Raw genomic sequence first — 26,697 nt, 5'->3', positions numbered from 1 at the left:
ATATTATTTTTTAATTGAAATTTTTAATTAATTTAAATATTTATATAGGTCTTATATTATAATGTTATATAGACACAAGTAATTAAATAGTAAATACAACTTCTATACATTGAAGTAGGAATACAAAATAAAAATGCATATAAGTTACACTTATTTTATTGATTGGTGCCTATACCTATAAAATTCTATTTTATTATTAACCTAATTGTTTAGCATGTTATATTATATTCTTTCTATGATAACATAATTATATGGGTGATAAAAATATCTCCATCCTTAATAGTTAATTTAAGTTAAGAGAAACACATAATTTATTTATTTAGTAGTAATGTCAAAATGTAGGTAATTTAATTTATGCAAGGAGTAATGACCATTATTCTTACTAGTATAGTATAATGAAATATATTGCACATCCTTGCATTTATTTTGTAATAAAAAGTTAATCATTAAATTATACAGTGCATTTTTATCATTCTCAGATAAACAATTTTTATTTTTCACTGAATTTGCTAAAACATATTGACCATCATTACTTGTAATAGTTGTGATATTATTGTACATAAAAAATTACTTATTTCAATTTAATATCTTTCAAATTAGAATTGTCATTAAAATTGTCTGGAAACAATGGTACCTGTACGCAAAAGAGCACTACAGTGTATATATGTTAAAATAAGTACGCTAATAAGTAGTAGATTGCTTCTCCTATTGGCCTCGGTTGCATTCAAAACAAATAAAATGTGTGACATTTAATGAGCATTTTTAGATGATTTCTCATACACCACTGAGCCAAAATATTTTATAGATATCGCTATTTAATTTTTATTTTACAATATACCCATTAGGCCGAATATATATACTACAATGTGTTTCTAATCAATTGAGACTTAGAAAGGACATCTCATAGACTTAAAAATATTTTCTTTGTGTATATTAATGATGGGCCTGTTAACATGTGGATATCTGTTCATGGTTGAGATATTGAACACAATTATAAAACAAATAAATAATGTACCTACAACTTCAACGAGTAGTGAGTTCTTTATTACCTATTGGATTAGTACTAGTTATTAAAGTGTGAAAATCATAAAATTTTACAATATTATGCTGTATTTTTGTAAATATACATAGCTTTTATTCATTTAAAATTTAATGATTTATTATTAATATACTATCAATAAAAAACAAATAAATAACACTACAAAATGGCTATTTTTTTTAGGCCTTTGTGAAATGGAAACTATGAGTTATAAAAATTGTTACAATAAAAAGAACTGCACTAGAACATCTGCATTATATTTTTAATTAGAGCTACTGACTGAATAAAAAATATTTAAAGGTATATTTTAGTATTCTTAAGTGCATAAATGCATGCATAATTCAGTAGTTTTTAGTTTATACTTCCGGGCCTCATAATTATATTTTTAACTAATGAACTTAAATATAAAATATATAATAGTCGATATATAATAATTAGGTATTTAACCTGTGGGAGAGCAGATAGAATGAACAACTGAAACAATTTTATGGACAAAGAAGTAGGTATAACTTAAAATAGGTACTAGTACTAGGTACTAGGTACTAGTATTTACTTTTAATATTTTCTTTTTTTAATTCTATTTTGGGGCCCGCTGATTTATTATGTCTAAAATATGGCTAGATATGCAAGAGGGAGGTCGTTGACTCCACTGGGTATGCTTCTAATCTAATACCATAAACAAGATAAGCGACAGTAAAAACGCAGATCAAAAATCTCATGATAATGTCTTTATTTTTGCACAAATATAATTATGTCAAGGAAATGTTTACATGTCGAAACAATAAAATCTTATGTACTAAAAAATTCTAGTAAACTCGTATTTTGTTTACAATATTATATTATGGTATAATGTACATACATATGATTAACTAATAAATCAAGTTGGGTACATATAATATGTAAATAATTGAAAATATAATTTACATGTAATTATATTATATATGTATGAATTAAATAAATTTTTAAACCATTATTACGTAATATTCTATTTACAATTAATGATATACAATTAAACTGTAAATCACAAACATAAAAATTAAGTATCTAGTTAACTAAAAAAAATAGTAATTATATAAATATTATTCACACACCCTCTTGCCACATTTAGGAGTGCAATTTTAATTATCACAATGAAACTCAAATAAACAATCAAAGTTTCATGTATATAATTTATAAATATTTCAATAAATTATGTACAAATAATTGTGTAATGCAGGGGGTTTAATTTTAGAGGAAACCATAAATTATAATAGTTAAATGCTTTATACGTTAAAAATAGACATCTATTTACAATAAATAAAAATGATAATAAGAGTGTATAGTTTTGGATATAATTATTTTTTTTAACTTAAGTTGTATAGTTGTATAACTGTATAAGTGAATACTATAATAAACCAATTTTTAAATTTTATTAAGGGTTTAAGGGTTTTTTTTGAATTGAAATAAATGTAATACGTTTAAATTTTCACACAAAATTGTACAATAAGAGACTATGATAATAATGTTTATATGACTGAAAATATTGGCCCGCATGCTAAGTGGAAATTTCTAAGACAATGATTGATAAATAAAGTTCAATTTTCCTAGTGCCGTAGTTATTTTCATTGCTAGTGATTGTGGGCATTTTTAAAAATAATTCTATATCTTAAGTACTAATATTATCATATTGTATATCATACGTATATAATTTATATTCATATATCTATATATATACGATGAACATATATAGATATATACACACATTTACATTCAATAATACATTCATTTTTTTTTTTATATATAGTACAATAAATCACGGTTATTTTATACAAGTCGTAAAAATTACAATTTTATTTTCGGACTAGTAAATTTAGGAACATTCATCAATGTATTAATAATATGTAATAAATGTGTGTATAAATATAGAGCATACAAACAAACACTCGTAATATGTACACAAACGATGGGCTATAATAGCAAAGTGTTATCAGTACAGCCATACAGATTTGAACGTATAGGTAAGTCATGCAATTTTGATATTTTCGATCAAACCCATTTACCAATATTATCATACCTAAACAATAAATTGTGCTAAAATATGATTTACTACTTTTTTAAATTTTTTTTTATTTTATTTTAAATTTAAATTTGTACACATGGATTAAAATAAAAACTTTTCTTTATTAATTCAAAATTAAATTTCATTAGTTGTTTGATCTACAATTCACTGATTAAAAAAAAAAAAAAAATGTATAATTATTTTATAGCATATCATAATGACATATTACGAGTATGCGATTAGTATAAATGAACATGCCTGTTTGTTTTATTTTATACATGAGGTTACAGTGAATTAAATAATAATTTACAGGCTGTACAGTGTACATAACTTAACTCACATATTAAAAAGCATTTTATTGTAACAACATTATAATTTAATACCAGTGAAAACGAACCAACTGGCAATCATTATCAAAATCAAAATAGTAATACTTAAAATCTAGCAAAAACTGCACCATGATTTGGTATTTGATATACCCAGAGATATGCATGATACATTTTCCATACAATAATGCTTTTTAAACATAAATAAATATTAATAGTAAAACACACAACACTAATAGTAGTATTAATATTAATAAATTAATTAAAATTAACATAGCATTATTGTTTGTCACTAAAAATTATCTAATCTACATTTTTTATTTAATTTATAGGTAAATCACTTATACTCAGTAATGGTTCAAAAAAACATCATGTACCTAAATTTAAAAAAAATCATTACAATAGTATTACATTATTATGTGTAACAAAGGGTATTACTAATAAATTGTTAATCAAATAAACATAAAGTAAATAGTTTAAAGAAACTACAAAAAAAAAAAAAACCCAGACAAACGATTCGCCCAAAAGGAAAGCACAGAAATGATAACTATGATCACTAACCGTCCTAAACAATACATAGGATATATTAATAATAAACAATGATCCTAACTCATACTAATAATAAACAATGATACTAACATAAAACAATAAAAGACATTTCAATGATTTGATCGTCATAATAAAAAATTAATGGATAGTGGTAGATAAATACATAGGTACATATTATAATATAATATATAAATAGAGTTTATGTTTCTAATAATAATGATTCATTTGTTATTGTTAAAATAGCTAAAACGACTTGTTCATCAAAATTAATTATTGACCAATGTCTCGGTCGATTTCAGTGTAGTGCATATTATTATTATAAGAATAGCCAAGTCACAGATATACTACATGAAGTATTGAACTGCATATGATGATGAAAATTTTAATTTTTGTTTAATTGGAATAAATATGCTTACATTATAAACTAAACGTGAACGTCAGGCAAATATTTTAACAATATTTCATTATTTTGTCGTGGTTGGAACAAAAATGTATCGATCAAAAGCTTGACACAGTTGGTCAAGTATTTATAGTTGCTCTAACAGAAATAAAACAAAAATATATTTTTTTTAATACTGTCAGAAAGTTTTTTGTTTTTGTTTCGTAAGAATAAAATAGTGTTAAGAAAATTTTTTTTGAATCAATTCTAAAATAATAAACAATTTAAAATGTTAAAAAGAAAATAGTTTGTAAACATTAGCTCAAATGCATTTTAAGCATGTAAAAAACCCTTTCTGACAAAATTTTTTTCAATATTTTTGTTTCTTTTCTGTCTTGAGTTGCGCTTTACAAAGACAAAGAGATCAACAGTCAGCAGCTCTGTGATTAATTTTGAACGTGTCGCTCAAGTGCGTCTTGTAACATTATCATGACGTGTTAACTTCAAGTCATTGAAAAATAAAATGAATAATTATAGTATAATACACTACCTAGTAAAATAATAGGTCATAACATAAAAGATAATAATAATAATAATAGTAAAAATAATGATGATAGTCACAATGATAATATTAATAATAGTAGGCAATAATAATAATAATGTACAATGCGATTTGAGTATTATCATCGGTTAAAACGCAAATACTCGAGTAAATGTTATGTCGCTAGACCTTCGGTGCGGTTCTGGGAGATGTGATTTGTGTGCGCTATCGGCGACGATTGCGGAGATTGGGGTGCACAGTTGTTGAGCTGATGGTCGTCGGAGGACTTGATGTTGACGGCTGTCTGCCGGTCGTAGTGCAGGTCCCAAAGTGGCGGTGTCCTTATGTGGTGGGACGGTGGCGACGACGATGACGACATGACGTTGTTCTGCTTGTCAGCGGCGATGCTCGGCTCTTGTTTCATCATGTCGCCCGGGAACGTAGCGCCGCCGCCAAAGTTGCCGAACCCACTCAGAATGCGATTGTTGACGTTGCTGTTAACGTTCTGGATTACTGATATCTCGTTGATCTGAAGGGCAAAAACATGATCAATAATTTAATTATGACTGATTGTACAGTTATATCGTTATTATTATTGCTATCATATTATTATCGTCTAAATAAATATTTATTATTTATTAACATCCGTGGATCGGAATGAAATAAAAACGATAGCTGAACAATAGATGCATTTCAATTTGTAAAATGTGAACAGAATAAAATAGAAATACAAGAAAACAATTTACGATTGTTGGACAAAACGCATAGGCAATAAACAGGAATTAAAAAATAATTATGTGACAATAAACGGTACAAATCACACGTCATCACACGTGATTTATAATAAAAAATATATATCATGACCAAATATTTAGCAAATGGCGATTATTTCAGAGAAAAAAATATTAGGTATCCTCTTAATAATTTTAAAATATTTATACACTATAAATTGAAACAAAATTAACAATTAAAAAAATTTTTTAAATGGAAAAGTGTAATCACCTTTTGTTGATGCATTCCGTTTAAGTACGGACTAGACAGAAACGGATGGTAATAGATTTCTTGTCTACGTTGGAGGAAATCCGTTTCTTTGACACTGTTGGCGATCTGCAACGGTGGAAGTTCTAGTGACATTCTCCGCCCTCTCCTGGAAGTTCCATTGGTCCACATATGCGTTCCCATGTGCACCTGAACATCATCAAACAAACAGAGACATTAATAACGCATACACACATAAATATTGTTTTAATATTTTAAATATATCTCGTCCGAGACACTAAGGTGGGCAGCCACCATATTGGCTTACTTTGAGATTGCCTTTGGTCGTGAACGCTTTCAGGCACACTGTGCATCGAAAAGGCTTGTCGCCCGTGTGGGTCCTCATGTGGATTTGTAGTGCAGAGGACGAAGAGAAGTTCTTGTTGCACACGTTACACAAATGTTTGGGCGAACCTTCAAAGGCACAAGCAAACAAAATAGTTTTAGTCGATTTCGTTGTATATACAGTTAATGTAGGTTCCGGTATCGATTATCATTAGATTTAAATGAAGCAAAAAAGTTATCTGTGAAAATGTAGTAACAATGACTACACTTTATAGGGCTGGACTTAAGACCTATATTTAAATTTATCGACATGCGCAAGTCGTTTAAACATTGGTAATTGCTGTAAATAATATTATTTGTCTTTTGATCGTTTGTCTATGGTGTTTGGTTTATATTACAATAGTTGGCTTTAATGTGTATTTTGATGTGAAATTGTCAATTTTTCGTCTGAAGCAATTTCTTATTTTGCCACCCCTGGGTGGTGATTACTGGTCAGTACAGACTAACTGGATGGCGTACTGGATTTGTGAATCCCTACGGGTATTAGGAATAGAACTATAACTTTTCAACTTATGGTGATGATAACATTATTATTTATTTATTACTATTTACTACTAGCTTACTTGGTTGTCTCTTAGCCGATGGCAAACCGGAGTCAGGATCGGCCAATGAGCGTTTTGGCGACGACGACGAAGAAGACGACAGACCTCCCTCAGTCGTGGCCGGCGGTTTTCTGGAACCAGAGCCCGGAGCGTTGTACTGCTGCTGCTGGCCAACGGCGGGTACGGACAGTGTGACCACCGGTTGGGTCGAGGATTTAGCCGACAGTGGTTGCGACGGGGGCGTCTGTGCAGACGCAGCCTGTTGTTGGACCGGTGGCGGGGACAGGTCGGCCGCCAACTGGACCGCGGTATTGGTTGAAGAAGGCCTGGTGCACGTGGACGCGTTCGCCGATACCGAAGTCGCGGCACTGGTCACCACGGGCATCATACCGTTTGAAAGCTGTTGCAATACGACCTGTGGTGGTGGTGGTGGTGGAGGCGGCGGTGGTGGTGGTGGCAGAGATCGAGGCCCGACTCCACCAGTCACCGCTCCAGATGAACCCGATCCTGTGACTGCTGCCACGGCTGCGGCGGCGGCTGCTGCGGCGTTTTGTGCGGCTACACTCAAAAGCATGATCTGCTGTTGGTGGTGATGCATCTGGTGCTGATGGTGCTGCTGGTGATGCAGGTGATGCTGGGCCGCTTCACGGCTCTCTGAGCTTGCGTTGCTGGCTGTGTCATCATGACCACAGCTAGTCGAGTTGTTGCCGTCGAACATGTTGTTCGACGAGCTGCCTCCACCGGCGCCCGTCGACGACATGTCTCGAGTCTTATGCGTTAGCATGTGCTGTTTCATATTACCCTGCAACACGTGCAGAATACATACTGAAAGTCTGTGGTGTCATAACATTGATAATTATAACGATGACATCGCGATCATGTCGTCCTGTCATCGTGGGGATGGTGGCTGGCAGTGGGAGGACAATATAGGGGTGGTGTACCGTAACCGTCAGAGCAGGGCAAATCCACGTGTTTCGGTGATAACGAAAAAAAATAAAATAATAATATTATATAGGTGCTTAAATAAAACATGGTACCTATCGTTCGTCTCGAACTCTCGTCCCATATACGGACGTCGGTCACACGTCCCTTCACACATACTTTATGATATAATACACATAGGGGCGAGAGGCTTTATTATGCGGTGTCGTTTACTGGACGCGTACTGGATTTGCGAAAATCAATTTTCACACCTTTGAGTATAATTAAGGTATAAAACCCCACGACGAAGGGAAGGTATTTTCATAACAAACACTTGCACGCGATCCGATAGAATATTTGTAATAATAATAATAATAGAGTCGTCTTGTAAACACATCTCCCCTATGGCCATAAAACTCGCGTTCAACGAGCTTAGACCCACACGCGTTTACCTAATAACCTCCGGCGATTCACGTCAGGGGAAGAGCGTTTTGAATAGTAATAATAAAAATTGTTATCGATAGGTGATGCCATGTTGCGTATGCAAAACCCGTCGGACGACGATGACTTCGTTAGTTGTGATAATTGTTTTACCTTACATTTCGTGGGGTATGCAATCTAAAGTACACGCTTTGCGACGTGTCGATTGTGTTGTATGTTCGTGCGGCGAGTTGATATTATTATTAATTTATATTGTTGCATTTAAAAATATGTACAAAACCGAATTTTTCGTTTGCACCGGTCGGTGGTACGACGATATATTTTATTATTTCTCATAGTTTCTGTTTCATGGGCTTGAATTTCAAAAGAATATAATATGTACGATAATGGCGGCACAGAGAAATATTTGCCGAAAACTTTAAGACTCCTCAACAGCTTCATATCAACGTATATAGTTTCACCGCTCTCGTCTACGTTATTACGCACACATATTTCGAACGCAATTTAGGCTGAGTACGCGTCTCTATTCGTATGCACGCACTTCGAGGGGCCGCAGACGTCATGCGGTTTTGGTTTTCGAGTAGATATTACATAATACGATTATTAGCCCAACGCATTCGTACAGCTATAATTCTCTCGTGATGTATAATATTCACAGAGAATGGGCGTGAGATAAATAATACACTGTTGTCTGTAGACAATGTACGAACAAACATTATGAAGACGCCACACAGAAATATTTTTGTACAACAACAGTTAACGTACGTTGACGCACATCGGTTATAACTGTTCATAGAGCAATTTATGAATATACACTTAATTTGTGAATATGAAAAATAACACGATTTTGTAATTCGACTCGTACGTTTTCGGTTGAAATTATTTTTGAACATTAAGTTAAACTCGTTTTTAAAAAAGGGAATGTACAAATTTAGAAAACTTAACACCACAAAACGCACGTTATTATGAGATGATGCCCTCAAAATGTATTCTTCATTAAATTTGCCTATACTTAACCCCTTAAACGCCGGCGAGACATTCTCTTATAATATTATCGTTAGAATAATATTAACGTTTTCCCTCGACTTTTCTGAGGTCAGTCGTTTTTGATTATATCGTTGGATGAAAATCACATTGCCCAATTATTACTGTTGCGATAGTATATTTAACCTACGGGCTACAACTTCTGACCGTAAACATTTCGATTCCACGCCCGACATACCCACCACCGTATTTTTGCACGATGTCGTCGTGTACAAATTACCTTTAAGTCTTCGACGGATAATAGTCTTAGAGTGACACGTTAATCAAAATAATTAAAATTGCATATAATAACTAATGAATTGAGAAGCATAATTATTATGAATGTTTTTTTATTTTTATATATTATGTTTCTATAATGATGTATCGCAAGAGCCTATTTTTACTATAGAATACGAATCACTGATATTTTTTAAAACTCAGATTTTAGTATCAAAAATATAGTTCATGTCTTACTTCCCATATTATTGTGATATAGTAAAATTTATTGTTTTGGTCAAGCAATAAATAAAATTAAAATAGTCTTGATAAACATATTTGGTTGATTTCCATTAAACACAAGGAAGATTGGTGATTCAGGGAGAGAAAGTCGAGATCCAAATCAATTCTGCACCCAATACTGCAGCTTGCGCTAGATCGTAATAATATAATTGTCGTCGCGGGATATGAATATTGAAAATGTACAATATCATAAAATAACATACACACGTGAAAATATGTATATAAAAACTACGGTTAAAGGTAAACAGCGTAAATCCGGCCAAAAAATCCAATCACGCATACAAACCGTGACACATTTTATTGTTTTCAATTAAAAAAAAAATTCCATTTCCGTGTATGATGATGATGATGATGATGTATAATAAGTTGACTAAAAACCGTCACTTCGCCGTCGGCAATATCAAGTGGAAATAATTTCAAATACAAATATAATAATAATATATAGGTACACATGCACACACACATACATATACGTTCACAGTACAGTGAAATGGAAGTGGTACACCTCTGCAGTTCGTAGAGTACGTTACAACTAAATGAGCATCCCAGCGAAACATATTAAAAATATATAGGTATCCGTCGAGTGAGGAAAAAACAAAGAGAAAATTAGTAATAAAAAAAGAGCAACATTATTTTACACGAGAAACCGTACAGAATAGAAATACAAAAAAAAAAAAACAAAACAAAACAAAACAAAACAAATTGCACTACGAAACATAAATGACTGTGGAAATTAATCCACGTCACTGCCGTTGAATTTTACTGTACGTTTCTTCTGCGAATGAAAAAAACAAAAAAACGCGATGAATCGTGAAACAGATAATAATAATATGCTATACAAGAACGTATATAATGTGTGATTTGAAAAATGACGGATGTATGTGACGGATTTGTGTCGAAACGTTTTCGATTCGGTGCTTTAGACAGACGATGATGATTTCAGCGACTTCAGCAAGCTATTAAAAATCGTTTCCATCGACGTACAACAATAATAATATGTAATGGATTCAACGACCGTCCTATGCAGGAGAGACGCACCGATCTTTTAGTGTATATTATAATATTGACGAAACGAACAGTTTAATTAATTACGGTCATATCATGTATAGGGCCTTGGGCTGTAGTATTTAAGATATACTGGTCACATATACAGGCAACAATATTATTTACGCCCTTAAAAAATTATTATTATTGTCTTTTTCTTAAAAAAATATAAAAAATATATTTAATATTTACAAAAAATATTAAAAAGATAACAATAGGTATTTACATTTACGGTTTGTTATACAAAAAACTGGTAATATTATTTTGTAGTTTAATGGAGTATGCGATGATATTAATGATATATTATATTTATATAAAGTTTGTATCTCATGATTTTAAATTTAAAAAGTCAGTTATTAAATAAATTACGCGAAACAGCCAAGACAATAAATAAATAATAAGGTGAAAATAGTAATAATGTGTAAACAAAAAATTGCCACCGCTTTAAAAAAATGCGACCCGTGGGACATTGTCGTTCGCCCCTTGAATACGTCACCGTTATACATATTATAATATGTTTATGCCATAATAGACCTTACCCAGTAAATAGCCTAATTATAATTACACGTTACATAATAACGCACGAGGGAGAGAAATAACATTTTATAAAATCTATTATAATTTATAGATAGGTACCTATATAATGTTTTATTTTTTATACAGAAGTTTAATTATAAAATATTACGACTCTATAATATTATCTACGAAAATTTTATGGTAATTAAGGAAATGTTACGATTATGAGTTGAGGACTGATAATATGTTAAGATATTAATAGGTATAGGGGGTATACCTATAATATTATATCGGTAGGTAAGTTATGAGGTACTCGTAATAAGTATATAGTATACCGTATCGGACTTAAAATTATTTAAAACAGTATGATTTTTATGAATTCATTCAATTAATTTATATGACGACATAATTTTATTTTTTATATTTTATTAAACAATATTATAATCTCAGGTGAGCTCCTACTCTAAAGTCACTGAAATGAAGCGTGGTAAGATTTATGAACTAACGCTGCAATTATAGCCACATGTTATAATATGCTTTAGTACTAATTTCACAATAATTCACGTTGCACTTGCCAAAACTAATTACCTAATTTTACGAAACTAGATTTAAAACAGTAATTTTTTTCTCAATTGTCTGGTTTCTACATAATATAACAATTATGTAAAATAAAACATAATGTTCATTTTTTAGTAACGATTGCGTAATTAGTTTGGAAATAAAATACAATTATACTATGGAATTATGTAATATGGGATTAAAAGAAAAGATATTAAAAATAGCATATTGAAACAATGAAATATGATGATTCGCATTTCGTTTAAATTTATGTGCGATGTCGTCAAATAAAAGGAATCGTTTGTACCGATTAGATAACAGGTAGCGGTGGACTATTGTTTTTGCTGTTTTTTTTTTTTATCCACATTTGATATTTGAATATTTAAAGAGACTATTATTCATTTTCAAATACGAGTAGCAAATCTTTTTTCCGGTTCGTCGATGTATTTATTTTTAAACAAGTAATAATAAGGTTTTGTATTGTACGGTTAAATTATTTGTGCGCGTTAGAGAACAATTCGAAAAATACAATATAAATAGAAATGCATTATAAAAAAAAAAAATCGCGATGAAAACCGCCAAGAGAAATTTAAATAATGTTGAAATGTCCATAAAGGATCACATCTGGCGACTATTCCGCAAAGCGGTGATATGCAGTTGCACGTATTATTATAGAAAAATAATGTGTAACAAATATTAATATATTTTTTATAATTGTTAATTAGTTCATTATATTATATTGTTTGGATGATGGCTATAATGCCTGATTCGAGTTGAGTAGATTGTGTTATTCAGACTGTTTTAAAACAATTTAATTAAATCACCAACATATTATAATATTATGTTGTACCCGTATGTAACTGAATGTTAAATATTATAATATATATTTTGTTATATAAACAACACGCCGGAATTGAACACTCAACAGTGGGACAAAAAATAAAATCGTTTCAAAATATTATATTCTACTCGTTTTCGGATGGACACCGACAAACGTAAATGTCAAAATAAAAATCGCATTATGATATGTATAAAATATTAACGTCCCAGTTAAATAAATTAACCACCGCACACAATACTGTTGACGTTGGAACGCGCGTATTTATATTCCATTATATTATATAGTTATAGGTAGGTAGGTAAAAGTAAAAGTGTATAGAATTTTTATTTTTATTTTTTGTTTGTTTTTATTATATTTGTATTTAGATCAATATCGTTCTTGTGCCCGTAAAAGCAACAGGTTTTTTTCCCACTATTTGTTAAGACGGATCGCGGAATTAATCCATTATTCAACCTCCAGCCAAACGGGGAAAATGAGAAAATAGCGCGAGAGCGGCTCTCTCGAATCCACAACAATGTTACCTGTCACAGCAGCGAAGCGTATACCTATACTACCACCACTTGGGTGTATCGAGATGCCGACCAACAAGCGTAATATTATTATTATTATCCATCGTCGTGGTGCCAGAACGGTTGATCAAAACCCAATAAAATATATCGACCATGGAATATTAAAATTTGTTGTGTTATTCTATATACAATTATTCTTATACGACGAGTCAAAGAACAATATGTCAACCTCAAGATATTAAAAATAGAAATGGTACTGATTTTAATTTTGAAATAATAACCAAGTAGGTAATTGTATTGTATATACTTGTTTGGTATCTCATATTATAAACAATAGATTTTACTGTCATTTTGGCTGTCAGTATGAAAAAGATAGTAGGTTTTTTTCGAATGAGAAGATGCAAATAACTGTCAAATTACGAAAAATGTTCGTTTGTCGGAACGAAAAAATTAAACGGTTCCAGTCTTTGCTGGAATATAATATGGTATTAAACACGAACAGGAAAACGATATTTTTACAAGCATTGTCTGCACGTGAACAATACTTTCCAAGCAATGAACAACCTCATATTCTAAGGCTTTGATCGATTTTTCAAAGAACACAATACAATTTAGCACCGATCGAGTATTTTTTCGTTCAATTCTGCGGCGAACTGTTGATTTCGGCCGGATAGTGGAAGTGCTCTGGATGACTGGATGGGACGGGGAACTGGGGCACAAGGGGGTATGGACATTTTTTTTAAGCGCAACATAATTGAGTATAGTTTATATTTATGTCGGATATACCTAATTAATTATTAATAATTATTACTAGGTACATGTTAATATAACCTCAAGTGTATCTTATTATTGCAGCCATTATACAATTGTATATGCAAACATGCGGGACCTGATTAACCATTAGGCACCACATTAGGCACTAACAAAGCTTATACGACTTAAAACCATATATTAAGCATTTATGCTGTTTAAAATTTGGTTAATTTCGTATTTTTCACATTTTACAGCCAAAACGTTTTTTCTATAAAAACGTTTGTACAATTTGGGCCCCATTTATAGTGCTGAATAATATAGTGTCACCTATGAATTGATCGAATCTGGTCCTGGGGCTAACGGGTTGGTTTTTCAACATTTAAGAGTGTATATGAGTTATTATACGTTATCAATGAATGATATGATTTAGTGTCGATCGTACCTTTGTCGAGAATCCTCGGTCACACACGGTACATTTGAACGGCCGCTCCTTGGTATGGCTCCTGTAGTGGATCTCGAGAGCAGAGTGGCACGCGAACGTTTTGAAACAGATGTTGCACGTGGTGTTTCCTCGAGCAGCTAAAACATACACATCGGAAATAATTATTTTGCATAATTTTTGTCGCGCACATGGGATAGTAGGTAATAACAACCCCGTCACACAAATATTAAAAATAATAATAATATCTGCGCACCCGGTCCAACAAGCCCCCCGACGATAGCGAAGACGTGCGCCGGATAAGCACGCTGCAGCATGTGACGGACGGGAGGAGGACACAAATCAAAATATTAATAATAATAATAATTATTATTATTATTATTATTAGGTACTTTCCTGCCAGATGATATCGCGAGTTCGCATCTTTTGATGGGACATAAAACCATACATATATTCATATAATAATACAAACAACATTTTTTTTTCACGTTACCGAGGCACGATATAATATAATGTTCTAGATTTTTTTTTCCTGAAATGTGATTTTTCTAAAATATATTATACTGTTCTATGTGCAAGCAAATGTTTCAAATATTCGTTTCATCTCGTTTTCAGTATAAAAATAACCCGCGTCTCACAAGTCACGACATTCGTTTATTTATATTTTATATACCATTTTAGATCTCGTGCAGAGCGAGGGGGCGGTTTTACAATGAAGTGTACTCTATTTTTCTTTCGGTTAACACTTTTTGGGGGCAATAAAAGTTTCAAATTTTTCACGTATTCTACTAAATCAACCAAATTGAACACAGATGGTACTTTACGGACGTCATTTTCGGGAAATCTCCCAGTAAATTACCGAACGCATTCGACTGACTGCGAATAAACGGCGGAACGTGTATAGAAAAACAGAAAAACCCGTTCTCGACAAAATCTTGTCCGTTTTGGATAAACCGATTTGCGCCTCAGCAGAATGGTTTTCGAGTACTAATAAGTATGATTTATCATATTGATCTACGATTTAAAAATATAACTCGCCAGCTTTTAAACGCCAAGGTGAGCAAACCGAATGCATATATTATTATTATAATATATAGGCACCTACTAAACCTACACTGCTTTTGAAATCTCATCGCAGATACATTTTTTTTTTAATAATATACGGTTGAAACAATTAATATATTATAATATATTATATTATAAGAGATTAAAATAAAATGTTTAAGCGAATAAAATAATTATTTGAAATGAAATCGGTGAATCACATTTTTGTTCGTTATATATTATACAGAGTGGCTAAACCTATTATACATGTATTATATATATATATTCGCAGAATACCTTCTTCGTATTTTAATTAAATTGTTTATTATTTATTAATTTATTATAATGTTAAAATGTAAAAACCGAAGAATGGAAAAAAAATCGAAAAAAGAGACCAGTTTTATATTATTGACATATATTATAATTAAATACACTATAAATTGCAATAATATATTATGAGATTCATTAATTCGGTAGAAGTCGGCGACATAATGTTATTAGGTATTTCCCACCGAATAATAATAAATTACTGTTCAACAATCTTTGACTTGAGGTGAAATATGTATTATTTTATTATTATTTATATTCATGGATTCCCGGGCAAAGCTCCGCATATTTCGGAATTTGATTACTAGGAATATTTTATTAATAATTATATAGATCTCGAAGACCATTTATTTTCTGGGTTATATTTTGATCAAACGATCGAATTATCGGTAATTACAAAACTTAACTTCAGAACGCACTTAAACGTTTAGTGGCGTAATGCAGTAATGTATGTTTATTGATTAATTAATGCCCATCGCTCAAGTATTGTTTATTTATTTTGAGATCTTTTGAGGTATTGCACGATCAATATTATATTAAAACAATAATAATATTATAATACTATCGTAAAACCATTCGCGACAGGTTAAAAGTTAAAATTTTATCAACAGATGTATTCAACGAGACTGCGCGAGTGTAAAATGAATAATAATATTATCTAACATCATACAGTTCTGCCGACGCAAATTCGAATATTATGTATACAATAATCTCATAAAATTCTTAAGATGTTCTGAAATAAAAATTGCTACAATGTTTGTTTTTTATTGACACTAAATTTTACCGTTCATTATTAATGGCTATATAGAGTCCTAAACATGTAAATCCACGTTAATTTATAACCGACAGCAACGATTTTAAAATAATAGCGGGCGAACAAAATTCTCCCGGGCGTCGGCAAGCAAAATAATTATAATTTATGTTTTTAATTAAAAACAAAAAAATATGTATATGTAAATACCGATAATACATCATTCGGCGTGTAAAGGCATAATGAAAATAATAGTAACATTATATTACGGCGTTTTAAAAAAAGACATGTGACGCACATGTGGTCGGTGCTTATATACGATAATAGCACGATAAATAATGGCAACGGCGTTTATAATTACTTCGATTCTCCACAAAAACGATAAAATACAAAGTCCGATGGAAGAACGAACGAAACAAAGGAATGATACTACGATTTATCAGTTGGGTGCGTTGAGAATAATTTCCATCATGTTATTATCATCGATAAAATATTATGCGGCGTGTGTATCGAGTGTACCGTGAAATGGATATTAATCGAGTCAAAAAAAAAAAAAAATACAATTAGAAACAAAAAAAAAATGGTTTTCCAACGAAATCTCGGAATACCTACCATTCGCGTTTACGAAAATAAAATAAATTGAAATGTATCGGCCCACAGGAGAGAAGTGTATAATAGGCATCTCATCTCGTCACCGAGTACTATAAAAACTTTAACTCGTTATCATGAATAATAATATACAGTTTATTATTGTTGGTGGTATAATATTTTTATTTATACACGTCCAATACTACTATTATACTACTACTACTACTTTTAATACTACGCGTACCTACTGTTTACACCAAATCTTAACACATCTGTTATGATACTAATTATACCGTTTAATAACATATTAGGTTAGGTGTAATAATATAAAGGTTTTTTTTTTCAAACTACCTTCTTGATTGTATATTATAAATGTGTCATGATTATGATGATAATAATAAGAATTTTGTGCCCCCACTTCCGTACACGTGCCGCGATCATACGCCATTTGCCAACGAGGGAAGACAAATATTTATTATTATAATTATACGCAGCGCATTATTATATTAGAACGATGTTTACTAATAGGTACCTTATTATTTTGATTGATGGTTTTATTATAGTGGCTAATATTGTAAATATTACGAAATTCAGTAGTAGATCAGATACAGAGTGTACAACGTTTTAAAATTATTATTTTTTTTATGATCATCGTTATTTATTATTATTATGCGCACATGGTTCTGAAAGCTTGTCTCAGGCGGTAGTCGGCGAAAAAGAAATGCTCGAGATTCTATTGATTTAGTCAACAAAGTGACAGAATGCATCTAAATATAAAACTTAATGACGCGATGAACATTTCAACGTTTTAAATGTCAATGCATTTTACCAGACAATAATGCGATGATAATATAACATAAGGAATTCAGGCGTGATGTATGCGACGCGTTTTTCATCCGAACGTGCTTGACACGATGCCAAAAAGTGCGTGCAATTTATTCTCCGGGACGAAAAGAATAGTTATTTTACACGAATTAAATTGAATTTAGAAAAAATGTGTACGATCGAGAGTGTCTATTCATAACTGAGCGCAACGGCAACACACAATGGCACGTGATGTGCACGGCGGTGTTTTAAAATATAAGCCAACGCCAAAACAATAATAGCGTCGCGGACGAAACGGATGTCTTGGACTTTTTTTTAAAATTGTTCTACAAATAAACGATCAGTAGCACTTACCGGATGGTCCGAATGACGGTCCGTGGCCCGGAAGTCCGGCTGCGGAAGTAGCAGATCCTGCCATGAGCCCGGCGAACGCAGGTGGCAGATACGTAGACATGATGTGATTGGCGGTGGTGGTCAATGCCGACTGTTTGGGCGTCAGGTCCAGGGCGCAAGGTGGCGAGTATCTACTGTTGTGGAAAGACATCGATACGGGCGATCCAGCCTGGGAACCGTGGTGCCGCGAAGACGATGACGTCGGCCTGGGAGAAAAGGACTCGTCCGAAGTGATTAGTGGTGGGCTAGCCATCATTGCTCTGCCACCTGAAATCAAAAGGTTACGATGTTAAAAGGGATCCGATTTATTTGTTGATGATCGGTAGATTTTCGTGATAGTATGCTCAAACAGTTGGTTTCAAAGGTTGTAATCAAACTAATTAGTATTAAGGGTTGCAGTTATTCGGCTGGGCTGGCCGGGTGGGAACATTGGACGAAGTAGTAAACAATCGTAGTAGGCTTACGAACATTTATCAGTGCACCAATAATGTACCTTCTGAATTGACAAAGATCTCTATTGATATAATAATTGTTAGTAAAATTATTTTAAAAAAGTTTTGTGTTATCTAAGCCAGTGCCCCCTCGGGGCGAATAATTTTCAAATTAATTAATTAATTTTCAAATAAATATGAGTTCTGTGCAACGGCTGTGTCATTTTATTCAAACTAACGAAAATCAATGAACCTAAATACAGTAAAAATAACAGTCTAAACAATAAAATTGTTAGTGGTTACTCCTGGTAAGCTTATCATATTATCGTAGTCACAAAACGGTGTTCATAAATCATAATACATAGTTAGTAATAGTTACGCCCGTAGTGTTACGTTAGTTATACACATATTTTAACATGGTCGATGGAAATGTTAATAAATTCTAACAAAATACAATATAACGTGCAATTATAAGTTTAACGTAAAGTATTAACTACATTTAACTACCTATTAATTATTATATTATGAACTATTTACTTTTGTTGGAAAGGTTTTCAGGTTGGTCTTGTAATCCTTCATTCATAGTAGGACTGTTGGTCCGTTCTTCTTCACCACTGTACTTAGTGTCCACGCTAAAGTCGTCAGTGTTAGCATCAATGTCGTTTTGACGTTCATCCACGTCAGCTGAGTCGATGTCCACGGCCATATCGTCGATGTACTCGGAGGATGTAGGATCGTCTTTGTTGTTGCGCGTCATACTGGAATCGGAGAGAGGCGGAGGAGACGGAATAGATGATTCGTGAGAGGAGCAGCCAGCGTTAGCAGGTTTGCTCAAGTTCTCGGGTTGCTCTTGTTCGCGTTTGAACTGAAACAGTTGTAGCGATGATGGGTGATTATTCGGCAGGTGATGTTGCTGTTGCTGCTTGTGATGGTGCTGGTGGATATTGTGTTGCTGTTGTTGTTGTTGTTGGTGATGATGTTGTTGATGATGGTTTGTCATTAATAACTGTTCGGCAGGCTGCTGTTGCTGCTGTGACGGCATTTGAATATTCGATGGAAGTGCTATGTCTGTCGATGACGATTGATGGTGTTGTTGCTGACCGTGGTGGCTGCCACTAGGTCGGAATAGATTGGACAGAGCCGTTGGAAAAGACGCCGCGGACGAGGCCGCGGAAAACTGATGGGACAACGGAGACCGTGGAGTGACGGCACCAGTGGAGCTGGGTGGCATTTGTGAGTTGCATCCGTTCTGATGGTGTGGACTCTGGTTCAAGTGCGGTGGCATCAGCGCCGGAAAGTCTCTGTCTAAGTGTTCAGGAACCGGCAACGGATTCATTTTGACGTTGGGAAATTTCGACGTGTGTCTCTGAAAATGGACTTTTAGGTTGCCTTTAGTGGTAAACCGACTGCCGCAAACGTTGCACTTGAACGGACGTTCGCCCGTGTGCGATCTTATGTGTATCTGAAGGGCCGAGTCGCTACCAAACACCTTGCCACAGTAACGGCATCTGTGCTTGTAAAAGTTGTCACCTCGGCTTCCGCCACTGCCACCGGCGGATTTACCGTCGTACGGCGACAGTGAGCTGCCCTTTCCACCGCTACCAGAGCACTTTCGGAAGGATAGCTCGTCCGCGAGATTGTTGGCCATCATGCCTTGGCTGGCCTTGTCCAGAACTTCTTGGGCACGGCGTTGCAACATTACCAGCGTGTTGGGTTCACTGGGCGACGGCGGTGGGTCCAAGTTGGTTATGATGGACGATGCGAACGCGGACGAAACGGAACACGACGGGATGGAATGATGATGCGTGACGATTGGCGAAGAAGTGTACGGCGTCAGCGAAAACGATGTCGACGATGATGTAGACGGCTGAGGCTGTGACTGAAGCGTGGCCGGAGGTGGTGGCTGAGGTGCACTCTCGGCCGGCGCCAACGCCACGGGCTGGACGGCGGTTGGTTGGAGCGGCAGCTGCTGCTGCGGCGGTGGGGTTTGTACCGGTAACACGGATGCTTGCAAAGCTTGCATTGGCGACGGAGCGGGGCGTTGCAGTTCGGGCACCATTATGGCCATGATGGATGGCGGTGGAGGCGTCGGAGAGCGTGAGGTAGACGGCGACGGAGATCGGCTGAGCTGAAGCAGTGGCGTTTGCGTGGTACAGTCGCCGGTGGACTGTTGCGTGGACATAGACATTGGTACCGGTACCGGAATTGAAAGCGGCGTGACTGCCGGTAGCAACTGCTGCGGCGGCAGTGGTGGCAGTGAGGGCAGCGGCGGGGATCCTCCGGCCTGATTGTGATGTTGAACAATCTGATGCAACATTTCGGCGCCACTCCGCGACATGGCCAATATTGACATGGGTGACGGCATGACCACGGCGTTGTCGTCATTGCCGTCGCTGAGTAGTGGCGGCGACACAGACAAGGTTCCATCGATACTACCGGTACCACCGCCAGACCGACGGCTTATTTGCAACTGTTGACGGAGCTGTTGGATGAGGCTCAGCTGCATCATCTGCTGATGTTGCAACGTGAACAGTGACGAATTGACGATGGCTAAGTCTTGTAGCACGTTTTGGTTGCTGACAGCACCGTTATTTACAGCCATTGCGGTGGCCGCGAACTGCGCAACGGCCACTTTGGTGTGTTGCAGCGCTTCGAGTGTCACGTGATGACCAGCTGCCGCTTGTTGTTGCTGCTGCTGCTGGAGCGCTGGCACGTCAGCCGCGGCGGCAGCCGCATTTACGGCCGCTTGGTAAGCGGCAAACGGAAAACCAGTCGACGCTAGTGCGGACACACCCTCGTCTATGGCCATCCTGGCAGCCACGAGGTCGTCGCTGGCGATGACGACGGAGTCTGGCAGACCGCCACCGTAACGGCGGTTGTTGTTCTCGGCGTCCTGCCGCTGTCTCCTCTGCTCTTCGTGCGCCTTATTGTTGTTATTGTTGTTGTTGTTATTATTGTTGTTGTTTATGTTGTTATTGTGACAGCCACTCCTTAAATCGGTTACAGCCATTGCCTGCAAACCGGCCGCGTTGTAATGGTGTCCGTGACGGTGATAGTCGTCTATCTCGTCTAAGTCGTCCAAGTCGTCTACAACGTCCTCGTCATCGTCTGGTTCTTCATCGTCTTCGACATCGTCTGTGTCGTCGTGATCGTTCCGATGATCGAAATCGTCGGAAGTGGCTGCGTTGTTGGCGGCGCCGGTCCGAAGCACACACGTCTTGTTGTGTTCCGACAGCTCGGAAAAACTCAGAAATCCCATGGCACACTGTCTGCACGTATTTGACAACTTTCTAGGCAACTTTTCACCGTGCATCGGCCCGTTCTCTTCATCATCTTCATCGTCTGAAGTCATCGATGTCGCACCTGCGAAACAAAATGAAACACCAACAATTAATATCGCAATCGTTGTGGCCGCGGGATATGCGATCCAACGCGTTTTTATTAATAGGTCGTTTTCTAATTTCATTGTGCATGATGGGACTTTGATGTCACTAAAACTAATCTAAACGGACGTGACTGTGCAGACCACATATATAATTAGTATAGGCCACCTCGATCTGCATCTGTACGCACGTTATAATGATCGGACACGTACCTATGTTGGAACGGCTTGGGGTTGATTTTCGTTTTATTTGGTGACCGTGCCAACGGTATAAGCTCGCAGATTTAGGGGAGTCTTTTGATGACAATCGCAACGTGTGTGACGAACAAAATATACGTTTAAAAATAAAAAAAACTGCAAACGAACCACGCACGACAATACAAGATAGTAGGTATACCGTAGAGCCCGTCGCGTGTAGCTAAAGGAGAAAAGAGGAGAAGATAAAAAACGTGTGGTTAATTAAAAAAAATAAAAACTTTTGTATGATTTAAACACTGCTCGACTCGCGTTTAATTTCCGTAAAAGTCTAGACGTCATTAATACCAATCTCGCACGCGCATTAATTGTATAATGTCACAATGATTAAATTTGTACACGACTTATATGTATATACGTATATATAATATATATATATACTTATATGTATATACGTACATATATAATAAATATATATATTTAATGCACGCACATATATACATAAGCGAGCGAGCGCATTGTACTATATTACAGTAACCTTCGTTAGTTTTTTTTTTTTTTGCCTCTTCTTCTTCGTTCCTTTTTTCGTTCTCACTGCTGAGAGAGCGAACTACTGTAGAATATATGGACGAGATAAATAACGCTTAAAATATCCCGTCGTGTACAATACAATCATCGTTGCTAATTTAGGCAACATGTATACACGAAAACTGCTCCGAGCGCGCGCGTCGTTTCCACGGTAGATAAAACTTTGAAAACACAGAAACCCTACGACGGATTACTTTTAATGGGATTACCCTGTCTGCCTACCCGTCCGCCACCGTTATGATGTCAAACAACGTAATTATCCGTGTCGTTCCCTCCAAAGTCACTCGTCTTATCGGCCGTAAGTCGAGCAGTGTTGTATTCCGACGGTAAACAATAACAATAATTATTTTACGGGCTCGTTTAACATTATTATATTGTTATACGATTATAATATACGCAGATCCGTCAACGGGCTAGTAAAAAATAGAATAATTATTATAATATGCATTTGCCATGTAAGTTTTAAAACAGGGTGCCAAATTTTTAGGAGAACAAAACCTACAGAACCAAAGAAGTAACGGTTGGTATAGGGACAGGGACAGCAGATGCTTCATTGTGGTTTCTACATTGGATACGAAATAAATATACTAAAAGCTTATACAGGTCAATACCATTATAATAATCATTAATTCTGCTCATAAACTTCTTCATCTTTTCAATTTGATATAAAACTGTTATGAGTGGTATGCTACTTTTTTGTATTGATATGGACCATGCACACAAAAAAAATTTAATTTTAAAATGATCTACCTTAATTTTATTGAATAAATAACCAGAATTTTGGCTGTACTGGTGCTACAACTAAGGCAGGCCAATATGATGGTACGAGTAAAAATGTAAAATGGGGCAGCTAATTTACCTTGCGATACAACAAATAATGTGATAATATTATGTCAATAAATTATAATGTTGCATCTTTATTGCATAACACCATGCGAGTGAAAGACTTATTAGTATTAAAAAAAAAACCTTATTTCATATTATATAATATTATTATTCTACGTTAAAAATAATCCGAAATCACGAAGAAAATGCCGTCAGGTTTTTTTTCTTCCGACATTCTACCATTGAAATCGAATATATTGCAGGCAGCCCACCGTCGGTTTTTTGACGTGAAACGTTTTTATAGTTAATTAATATTCCTTAATTTTTTATCGCATAGGTCTGGCCGGGCGCACACTAGCCGCCCGGCGGACGCCGTTCATCCGTCGTCAGTCGTCACACAAAACAATAATAATATTAAACTCATCAGTGAAAATATAATTAAAATCGCAACCTAAATGAAGCCTGTTTGTTTTCTTTTTGTTTCTTCCACTCAATTAAAACGCACAATTTGTAATTGTTACGAACGACTGTCGTAGTTATTATCGTTACGGCGAGCGTATCATCATAATATTATTATTGACTACTATATAATTGTACCTATGTGGCTATGTTATATACTTATATATTATTATACGCGATGGTCACCGCCGTCCACACCGATCATTCCTCGTTAATTTTATTGTAAGTACTCTGTATATAAGTGCTAATCGTAAATCCGAGTAGAGAAATAATAATGGAAAAAAAAACGGCGCTCGCACTATCGGCGAGAGAGAGATAGATAGCTATTAAAACGGTCGTTTGGTATAGTAGTTGGTGTCCGTATAATATAATAATAGTGGTGGTGCAGCAGCGGCGGCGGCCAAGCCTCCTCTCTCTCAGTCGCGGCTTGCTGCAGCAGTTATACTGAGTTCATATTTCGCATAAAATAAGTAGGCAGTTCTTCAAAACAGAAATAGTAAAAAAAAAAAAAAAAATAGTATAAAATAAAAAACTAATTTATTAATACCGCAGGAATGTCAATCGACGTTGGTCGACGTCAAATAATGAGACGTTTCCTGTAACGACGACGAGTTCCAGGAGTAGGTACGTCCTATACCTATACTGAAGTAGTAATTTGACGTATACATTTTTCGAAGAAGCATATTTGCCATCGTTGTCAACCGAGTCGCGGCAGTAACATGACATGACAATGAAAAAACTGGTTCGCGTCATACCACCAAAGACTAAAATCTATTAATTTTGTTTTTTAATCGCATTTTTCGAATGATCGTTTGAGTTTTTTATTCCGAGAAAAATTTTCATCGATATACATCATATATATACACACACGACAAGAACCCTCGAAAAAAATTTTAAAAAACCGTACTGCATATTATACACGTACAGCATACCTATACTACCAACGATAATCTTCGTGATCTATATGCTCCATAATGGTTATAAATTTATAATATATATAATGTATATAGGTACGTTCCCATCATTACTCGTGTCACTAGTAGTGTATACGTCTATAATAATCTATATATAGGTACAGATACATAGAATTCCAGAACTTTACGACGATATATCAGTATATCTTAGTACGGGTATGAAGTTACGACAATTCATTTTTAAAAAGAAACTCTCAGAGACATGGTATCCGAGTGTATTGATTTCAAAGTTTAATTCGGTCGACATATTCGGCAATTGCACGCCATAAGAGTGTTCAAATATTTAGGTAAAATTATTTCAAGAAACGTATTGGTACTCAAGAGTAACACACAAATACAAAAATGAAACCAATTGCAGTTATAAATATTCAAGAAAGTAATTGCTAAATAAATTGGACACCAAGTGAATTTTTTTTTTGGTTAATTAAATAATTAAAATTTTTTTTTAATGCTGTTAATTTTTAATGGTTTCAATATTGGCGTAAAGTTTTAATGTCCAGGAAACGTTGAATATCTCTGGCCCGCGGACGAAAAAAGTGTGATATAAGGGGGCGTCGAGTATAAAATATGACGGGGGCACAAAAATTAAAAATTGCTGACCCGAGCGCACGCTTGTGTCGTAGGTAGACATATTATTGGTATGTATTTCAAACGAGAATCGTGAGGTCCATAATATTATGTACTGCAGTTGTACGATAAACGCGTGTAATATTATAACGAACAATAATAATGTATGCATAAGGTAAGTGCGTTGTGTCTGTATACATCATGATAATATAATATTATGGAGCACAATATTATACAGCGTACCTCCACGCGATAGGACTTTCCACAATCGTTTTCTGTTAATTGGATTCTGCGACGATCTACGCCTTTAATATTACAATGTAACACAGGTGTGTGAGCGTGTAATACCAGGTATCTCCCCACTTACCACGCGAAACCGAGTGCTGCGGACAAATACCCGTATTAATTACCGCCGTCGTTGTCGTTCGGTTACGGTCACAGTTTTGTGTTGTTTTTTTTTTTGTATTTATTATAAAAATAATAATAATAAGCAGAAGAAGAATATATAACGTCAAAAAAAAAAAAAAAAAACAATACCTCTGCAGCGGGTTAGGAAATAGTATATCGCGCGTTTTGGTGTGTGTCTGTGAAAATAAGGAGTGATGTACATAATATTATATTATCTACAGAGGTGTTGTACGGCGGCGGCGGCGGCGGTGCGCTCGCGGACCGGAAGTATTCGAATTAAAGCATAAAGCGTCCGCGTCTCGGATGAATAGATATGCCGCCGCAGCCGCCCCCGCCCCCGCGGAAGGATCTAGTTTGTCAGTCACTGTCTCTCGTCGACGTCGCGCACAACACACGCACAAAAACGACGACCGGCGACGGATGATGGCCAGCCATGCGTCAATAAATATGACTAACACCGACGAAGCTATCGGTCGGTTAGGCATATTATTTTATGATCATATATATAACAGCCGGTGTTCGGGTCGTCTCCGCGAGCAATGTGTATAATAATAATAACAACAGGTACATCTATAATAA

The 26,697-nt window shown here is 35.0% G+C and overlaps 1 protein-coding gene across 2 annotated transcripts in view; it reads right to left on the bottom strand.

Annotated features, from left to right (window-relative positions):
• Positions 1 to 4,828: 4,828 nt before the first annotated feature.
• The window catches only part of LOC132934179 (homeotic protein spalt-major), an 80,510-nt gene continuing 58,641 nt past the window's right edge, over positions 4,829 to 26,697 (bottom strand). The window contains exons 2-8 of one of the 2 annotated variants that reach the window (XM_061000457.1): positions 19,258 to 22,083; positions 18,251 to 18,556; positions 14,365 to 14,501; positions 6,819 to 7,599; positions 6,179 to 6,324; positions 5,875 to 6,060; positions 4,829 to 5,401 (exon numbers count right to left, since the gene is read on the bottom strand). In XM_061000457.1, coding sequence (XP_060856440.1) covers positions 5,048 to 5,401; positions 5,875 to 6,060; positions 6,179 to 6,324; positions 6,819 to 7,599; positions 14,365 to 14,501; positions 18,251 to 18,556; positions 19,258 to 22,083 — 4,736 coding nt within the window. In that variant the 3' untranslated portion in view covers positions 4,829 to 5,047. The remainder of the gene's footprint in view (positions 5,402 to 5,874; positions 6,061 to 6,178; positions 6,325 to 6,818; positions 7,600 to 14,364; positions 14,502 to 18,250; positions 18,557 to 19,257; positions 22,084 to 26,697) is intronic. The other variant, XM_061000458.1, reaches the window with a different exon arrangement.

The sequence above is a fragment of the Metopolophium dirhodum genome, chromosome 1 (genome assembly GCF_019925205.1).
Source record: "Metopolophium dirhodum isolate CAU chromosome 1, ASM1992520v1, whole genome shotgun sequence".
Classification (NCBI taxonomy): Eukaryota; Metazoa; Arthropoda; class Insecta; order Hemiptera; family Aphididae; genus Metopolophium; species Metopolophium dirhodum.
This window is presented reverse-complemented; position numbering and strand designations above follow the sequence as displayed.